This window comes from Stegostoma tigrinum, chromosome 28 (assembly GCF_030684315.1).
Source record: "Stegostoma tigrinum isolate sSteTig4 chromosome 28, sSteTig4.hap1, whole genome shotgun sequence".
NCBI lineage: Eukaryota > Metazoa > Chordata > Chondrichthyes > Orectolobiformes > Stegostomatidae > Stegostoma > Stegostoma tigrinum.
The window spans coordinates 27,355,016-27,363,909 of NC_081381.1; the positions used below are offsets into that span (position 1 = coordinate 27,355,016).

Below are 8,894 nucleotides of genomic sequence, written 5' to 3' on the forward strand. Positions count from 1 at the left end.
ACGTAAATTGTGCTCAAGAAACAGCAAGATATCCAGTGATAATGGGAATGTTAACAGGGAAAAGGAAAGATAATGTCTGCTCAGAGAAAGTCTGGGAGGATAATATTTGGATAAGGAAACTATAAAAATCAGATGTGCAGTCTGTCATATAGATATTTAATCTTTCCAAATGCATATGCAACATTGGTGATTTCTCATGCAAATAGTGAGTGAGTGAAGTCTGTGACTTGAGCAGCAACATAGGCATACGAACACTGTACTTGTGCACTTGTTTCAGCTCTTCATACACTCTTTAACATGCTTCATGTTCATTACTGGATAGTTTTCTGTTGCATTTTAAATGGACAACATGATATCTCAGCATCTGACCGTCACAGAGACCCACTCAGGCAGTTCCAGGCTGCTGGTGATTACATACTTGGAGGGCTCTTCCCCCTTTATTCCACTGGTGTGCATTGGATGACTGAAACAAAGTCAGAGCTTGGAAAATGTGAAAGGTAAGACATACTGTTTGTGCTGAATTATAATTAAATCTCCACTAGCCTGATGGGGGACTGAATATTGTAACCTGTACAATTCATGTTTCAAACTCTATTCTTTACAGTCAGTACAATCATTTACATTTATATAGTGTCTTTAATACATTAAAATGTCCCAAGATAATTCACAGTAGGAATCATCGCACAATGTTCTGATATCAAGTCAAAATATCATACGGTTATGTCCCCAAAGCTTCACCCAAGAGGTATGTTTTAAAGAATGTCTTAAAGGAGGAATGAGAGGTATAGGGAAGTAGAACTTTAGTGAGAGAATTCCAGCATTGAGTGTCCTGGAAATCAAAAGTACTGTTGTCAGTTGTGGAAAAAAAATTTGGGGATGAACAAATTGGAAGAGTGAAGAGATTTTGAGGTTGGAGTGAGGGGTTGGGGGCTTACCGTGGTTACCAAAATAGCTTGCAGAGAGATTTGAAAATGACAGTGAAAATATTCAAATTAAGGCATTAGTGGAATAGGTGTTGATGTAGGTCAGTGTACACAGGGAATAGCAGGTGAAAAGATCTAATTTGGGTGAATAGAAGAGGCTGGAATTGGCCTCAGCACTGTACCCTCTGGTTTGAAAGGTAAAAATGCCCAGTGAGCTGCACCCTTGTTGGAATCTGTGGAGGCATATAGGCAGTAAGCAATCAATGAACTCGATAAATAAGGAATGAATACACTGCTAAACCTTACAATGGTATCTCACATCAGAAGCATCACACAGCAGTGGAGCTGGCAAATGAAGTATAGAACTGAAGTGTTTTGACATCCTGTCTGTAAAGCATTTACTTTAAGGACTACAATCTCTCAACCTGTGTGACTGACTGTATCATGAATGTTAGCCCACACACTATCATCCAGTTACATCTCTTTCAACATACTATGTTACCATCTCTCTTCATGTTAATCTCTCACACCACCATTCAATAGACTCCTTCCTTTGAAGGAAACTGGTAACTCCTGATTTTATGAACTTAAGCCTCTTTCTTGCCCTTACGGTTCTGTCAGCTGTTACTTGTTTACCTTTGATAATAAACTGTGAGGCTAGATGAACACAGCAGGCCCAGCAGCATCTCAGGAGCACAAAAGCTGACGTTTCGGGCCTAGACCCTTCATCAGAGACTCTGATGAAGGGTCTAGGGCGGAAACGTCAGCTTTTGTGCTCCTGAGATGCTGCTGGGCCTGCTGTGTTCATCCAGCCTCACAGTTTGTAATCTTGGATTCTCCAGCATCTGCAGTTCCCATTATCACTTGTTTACCTTTGCTCTTTTACACAGTTTCCAGCTAAATGGTTTCTACTGGCTTCAGGCGATGAAGTTTGCCATTGAGGAGATCAATAACTCAAGCACTCTCCTACCAGGTGTGACCCTGGGATATGACATCCAGGACACCTGCCTCAAGTCCTCGATCGTGATACAGTCAGCTATTTCTTTCTTGACGGCCAAGGATGGAAACAGATTTGAACTGAAGTGTGATTACACGGACTATAGTACACGAGTACTAGCTGCTCTTGGCCCCTCTAACTCTGAGCTCTCCAAGGTGATCGCTCGGCTCTTCAGCTTTCTCCTCATTCCACAGGTATAATAGTGGAAAGCAATCAATGGCATGAGAGTCACTGTCATTATCAGGAATCAATCCATTGGTTCAAAATACAATGTTCCTAAAGGCATTCCTCACCGATAATCCTAACCCTGTACCACACTAACTACTCCCAGTTGAAGAATTAATAAAACATTAATATCAGGTTAGGGAAGGGGTGAGAATCACTAGTTTCTGATCTTTACTGGAAGGTGCACTGGGATGTTAGGATCTTAGGATCTTAGAATTGTTTAGCGCTGAAATAGACCCATCAGCCCATCATGCCTGTTCTTTGAAAAAACTATCCCATTATTCTTACCTTCCTTATATTTATCCAATTACCCGAAGATTTTCAAGTATTCATTCAAATTCCTTTAGGAAGCTACTAACAATTCTGCTCTCTTAAGCCTTCCTGGAAGTGCAATCCAGGTTACAATTTACATTTGCTGTGTGACAAGATTTCTCATTCTTCCCTTTAGTTTGATTGTTTTGATTGGGAAAACAGGATTGGACTTGCTAAGATGCTCCCCACGATCAAATAGTCTGCTGATACTTACTGATGAAAGCCATTGCACTAAAAATAATCACATGCTGAAGCAGGGAGTGTGACCAGTGGCTGTTCTCCAGTGAAGCAGCACTCCAGCATATGGTAGAAGCTGGAAACAAAGAATTTTTAATGCCTAAAATATTCTCAACAACATCCAGTGTTTTTAATGATAAATAGTTTACATTACATAGAAGTTTCTTGTGACAGGTTGGGCAAATTACTGAATTGTGTTGGGAAATCTACTGAAACATTTATCTATACCTCATTCATATCAGTCCAGTTCTTTCACTCAATAACTCCTGTATCTGGATCCCTATGTCATTGAATTTTACTGCTGAATTCATTATCTTCACATAGTCACTCAATACTGCTATTTATTAGCACCATATCCCTGTTTTTGCTGATGTTAATCAATTCTCTCACGTGTGTCCATGTGGTTGTGTTTTTTTTTATTTCTTATTGCAGATTAGTTATGCTGCTTCAAGCAATTTATTCAATGACAGGACAGATTTTCCATCATTTTACCGAACAGTTCCCACAGATGAGGTCCAGGCAGCAGCGATGGTCTCAATGGTGAAGACATTTCAATGGAACTGGGTGGCAGTGATTGGGACAGATGACATGTATGGCCGAAGGGGAATAGAACACTTTACCAAACTTGCGTCCAGAACTGGGATTTGCATTGCATATGAAGAACTGATTCCCTTGAACTTACCTGGCTCCAAATTTCAGAGAAAAATGGTGTCAGTCATCAAGAACATTATTTACTCACGAGTTAACATCACGGCTGTGTTCGCTGATGAACAATACGTCCAGATACTGATGATGATAATCCATGAGCAGAATGTGACAGGTAAAGTATGGATGGCCAGTGAGGCCTGGGTCACCTCTGAAGTGGTTGCTAGCACCCCAAACATCTCAAGTATAGGCACAATTCTGGGTGTGGCCATTAAAAGTGGCCATATGCCTGGCTTTGAATGCTACAAATCTGCAGCACTGGCACTCAGGGACCTGCCCAGTGTGAAATTTCAAAGATGTGGAAGTGGAGGGAGACTTCTGGAAGAAGAGTGTAATGAATGTCGAACACAATCTGTTGAAGAAGACGCTGACAGTGATGGTAAAGACCTCGAGCGCATTTCATTTAATGTCTATGCTGCAGTCTACACTGTGGCCCATGCACTCCATCGCCTGCTCCGCTGTGACTTAGGAAACTGCAGTAAGAGCACCATTTACCCATGGCAGGTAAGTTTTGTGTAATAGAGGCATCTCAAGGAGTCACTAATGGGATCAAATCTCTTGATCTAGTCTGGAAAACTGAGGCAAGTAATTAACTGGAAAATAAAAACTTATAATTTAATCCTTGAAAAATTTCTCAAAGTGCTTAATACATTGTTGTTTGGTCTTTATAACTAACATTGTTACATTAGTGAACGTGTCAGGTATTCTGCATTATTCATTTGTTCTTTTGTGTTATTGATTGCAATTAACTGTTGGCTCTGGTCAAGGGAGAGAATTTTCCTGCTGGTCATCAAATTGTACCAGAGGAACTCTAACATCCACCCAAACAGCCTCATTTGATAGACAGCACCTCTGCAGTGTTTTTCATTCAATTGTGGGACATAGGTATTGTTGCCTAGGCCAGCACCTATTGCCCATGTCACGTTCAGCACTCCAAAGAAGTGTCAGCATGGATATTTGTCTAAAATTCTGAACATTGTCATGAATCCATAATTGCACTGACTCTCACTGGGCTTCAGCTCCCCCAATGCTTAAATTTGGTGATTCTCAATGGGGTACAAGTTCCCTCCTTTCCCTGGAGTACAAATTCCACTACTGTCATCTAACCTTCGATACCTCACACATCTGGCCAGTCAATTATGTGTTAGGAAAGGGAATGCTTCTCAGACAGCATTTTTCTTGTATCCTATGTCTCAACATTTTTGCTGAGTAATTTTGACTCTTGGTTTCCATCCAGCTTCTCAAAGAAATTCCACAAATTAACTTCACTCTGCATGGCAGAGCGATTTTCTTTGACAAATATGGAAACCCACCCACAGGATATGATATAATTAATTGGCAATGGAGAAGTGGGAATCAAATTCCTGAGTTCAAAATGATTGGAGAATACAGAGCACAGCACAAGGAGCTTCGAATTAATACATCCCTGATCCAATGGAACACACCACAGAATAAGGTAAGGGTTTTTTCTCATCCCTCTCTTTCCATTCCCCCGGGCCCATATTTCCTTAGAAGATAAATGGTCTCTGCCTCAACAACTCCACCTGTCAAAGCATGCCATTCTCCAGCAACTTCAGTGTAAGGGAACTTCTATGTTTCTATGAACATTTATCTAAACACATGCTGTGAATTGATGTCCCTCATTACTGATTCCCCAATCACAGAGAAATCATTTACAATTCACTTTATCAAACGCATAGTCAAGAGGACAGTTTTTTTTTGAGATGACAATCTCCATTCCAGTGGGAATATTCCCAGCATCTCAAGTCTGTCCTTAGCACTATAGCTTCCTATTTTGGTGAATCTATATGATAAATACCAAATCTAACAGCCTTTTAGTTTGATGACATTTTTAAATAAACATTTCAAGAATCTATACAGGAGCAACAAAAAGACATATAGAGGGTCCAGAAGTGAGTATTGGTGAGGTTAGAGGTGGCTTTTAGGAAAGCTTTGAAGATGACAGGACATCACACACATGCAGATGTGTACGCATGGACACAGATCTAAGAAGGATTCATTGGGAATATGAGCTGTGAAATGGAGCTGCAGACATTCACTGTACTGAAAGAGTTGAAAATGATTATAAGGATTTTGAAGGTGGTATATTGAAGGCAGGGAGCCTGCAGAGATCAGAATAATTAGGAGAACAAAGGTAAGGCAGTGTAATTTGTTAATGCACCCATCAATCTAACACTAAAGGAGGAGTTTTAACTCTTAAATAGCAAAGTTTATTTTGTTTTTACTGTCAGGTTCCTGGTTCCAATTGCTCAACTTCCTGTGAATCTGGACAAATAAAGATGGTGAAAGGATTCCATTCCTGCTGCTATGAATGTGCAGATTGTCCAGCGGGAACTTTTCAAAGTGATGGTGAGTCCAGGCATTTTCTCTTACTCCAATCTACAGTTCAAAGGAGTCTTAGATTCCAGCACTCGTGTCCAATTGCAGGAACTGATGTTAGGCTGGGACAGTGGTGTAGTGGCAATGTTGCTGGATGAGGAATCTAGAAGTCCAGGATAATACTCCAGGGACTGTGGTTAAAATCCTATAGCAGCAAATAGAATTTAACTTTAATTATTAAAGCTGCTCTCAGTAATGACAACAGTGACAACAATCTATTGTTGTAAAAATTAACTGAGTTCACTAACCATTTAAATCTAGCATTCTTGCCCAGTTTGAGTTACATGCAACTCCATATCCAGAATAAAGTTGACTCTTAACTGCCTCCTTCAGTAACCTAGCAAACCACTCAGGTCAAGGGAAATTAGGAATGGACAACACTTGCCAGTGATGCTCACAAGCCATAAACAAATAAAAGGACATTGTATTCAACTCGAGACAAATAAGATAATTAATTAGTCTGCCCCAATCCTTTTTATTATTTAGTTGGGGATGAATGTCACTGGCAAGGTCAGCATTTATTACCTAACTACCCTTAAAGAAAGTTTTACTTTCTCAAACACCTACAATTCACATGCACAAAAACAAAGTTGCTGGAAAAGCTCAGCAGGTCTGGTGGCATCCATGGAGGAGAAAACAGAGTTAACGTTTCAGGTCCCATGACCCTTTCTCAGAACTACAGTTCACATGGCCTGGGTTCACCCATAGTGCTGTTAGAGAGGGAGTTTCAGGATTTTGATCTAGCCACACTGAAGGGACAGTGATATGATTCTAAGTTAGCATGGTGTGTGGCCTGCAGGGAATCTTACATATCTGTGTTCCAGTGCATATGCTTCCCTCGTGCTTCTAGGTGTTAGAAATCATGAATGTGGAAGGTGCTGTCAAAGAGCCTTGGTAAGTTGCAGTATATCATGTAGATGGCATACACTGCTGCCAATGTGAAACAGGGGTGCAAATATTTAAATGGGCAAATCCCACTAGTATAGTAACAGTGTTTGCCTCCTCCCCACAGACAACCAGTGCACTCCATGCCTGAAGAATGAATGGTCATTGCTGAAGAGTACTGAATGTCAGAACAAAACAATTGAGTTCCTACGGTGGACAGACACACTAGCTATCCTGTTGGTCTCACTGACTACTGCAGGTCTTCTAATTATAGCAGCAATAATAGGCATTTTCATCAACAATCTGAACACTCCCATGGTCCAGCTAGCCGGGGGTAAAACCTGTCTGGTGATGCTGGTGTCTATGGCCATCTCATGCTGTAGCCTTTACTGCTTCATGGAGAAGCCAAATTGGTTGCTCTGTACTATCAGGCAGCCCATTTTCTCATTTGGTCTGACAGGCTGTCTATCAGCCATGCTAGTGAAATCCTTCCACATAAGTGGCCTGTTCAGAGAGATCGGCTTTCGGGCACAATGGTGGCCCAGGGTTCTGAGGTATCTTGGGGTCTGTTCACTCGTCTTCATTCAGATCATTCTTTGTTCAGTTTGGCAGACCACATCCCCTCCCTCTGTCTTTGCAAACTACAACATCTCGGTCAAAGTAATAGTCATGGAGTGTGATGAAGGCTTTATGACTGGCTTTGGGCTACTACTGGGCTACAATGGTTTGCTTGCTGTTGCGTCCTTCCTATGCACATTCATGGTTCAAAGCTCAGCTAAAACCTACAACCTGGCCCGACACATCACCTTCGCTATGCTCATCTACCTCATGGCCTGGGTTTTCTTCATCCCAGCCTACGCCACAGCTAAAGGCAAGTTTGTCTCCTCTATACAGTTGTTTGCAGGTCTCGTGAGCATATATGGAATCATCACTGCCTACTTCCTGCCCAAATGCTACATAATCCTCCTTAAACCTGAGTTCAACAACCAAGCCTACTGTCAAAGCCCTAAAGACAATCCTACACCCACCAGTGAATCCCAGTGACATATTGTCCCAGTTCATTGTTGGAGATAATAATGACACCAATCATTAGTTCCATTAATTTATTACTGTTCCCTTTAGGTTGTATCCCTCCAGGACAAAAGCCATCTCAGATCATTCATACTAGTGCCTATTCTGTATACGAGCCTTGGGAATTACTAGGCTGTTTTCCCTTTCTACCCGACAGCCAATGAATGATCAACGGTCAGGGATCAGGGGTGGAAAATGTGGCTAATATTCCCCTTCCAAACCTAGGTTTACCGAGGGCACCACACACTTAATTTTAATCAAAGTAAGGATTGTGAAGGTCATTGAAGCTTCAATAATCAATCTGTGCCACGTGGCCCTCTTTAAACCAGACTTGAACAGCTAAACCTATTGTCAAAACCCTATAACTACATATGTGCTACGATGCCAGTAGCATCAACTTTCTGATTCTGCAATCTAATTTTAAGAACACTGTCTCAGTCTGGTTAAGAAATCAAAACCTCATCAATCACAACTGTGCCAACAGTCCCCAGCCCAAATCTCTGTCAACATCGAATCCTGCCAGCCCAAATCTCTGTCAACATCGAATCCTGAAACCTGCTAATGTCAACCCTGACAACCAAGTTGCAAGCCCAGCGCCAAGGCTGCTAATCTAATGTCTGATGCCTAAATCTACCCACTTTAATGTTGTTGTGCCCAGCATTCTTTCAGCCAGCTTCGGCTAGTCCATTCCCACTAATCCGAGGTTCATCCTCACCCACTTTAGCCCCCATACCCATCTCTAAACCACTTTTAGTCCTATAACCCACCTGAAAACTTCAATGAGTTGAACCCAGTGTCATTCTAAGCTTTCTCACAAATCTTACCGAGCCTATTAAATAACATTTTTGAAGGCACATTGCAAATTAGTCTCAAAGTCTTAGCAAATCTTAGATACTTCAGAACCGGAGAAAAGCACGCACTTCCTAGGGGATGGAAGATGAACTATAACGTGGACCCTTACCTATGGGACTTGGATTCAAAGCTGACTTTATTTCTGACCCACGGGAGCTCACTGTAAATCGCCATTTAACATTCAATAGGTAAATCAAGATAATATTTGTCAATCTACGTATTACAAATAAACTTAGGAAAAATGGAAATCAGTGTGTGGTCTGTTAGTGTACCCAAGCAGTTAGTCA

The 8,894-nt window shown here is 41.3% G+C and overlaps 1 protein-coding gene across 1 annotated transcript; it reads left to right on the forward strand.

The window, feature by feature from the left end:
• Positions 1-297: 297 nt before the first annotated feature.
• LOC125466534 (taste receptor type 1 member 3-like) lies at positions 298-7,728 on the forward strand. The gene is made up of 6 exons (XM_048561128.2): positions 298-497; positions 1,814-2,114; positions 3,127-3,903; positions 4,637-4,855; positions 5,652-5,769; positions 6,812-7,728. Exons 1-6 carry the CDS (start codon positions 298-300, stop codon positions 7,726-7,728), a joined length of 2,532 nt encoding a protein of 843 aa, XP_048417085.2.
• Positions 7,729-8,894: the final 1,166 nt, after the last annotated feature.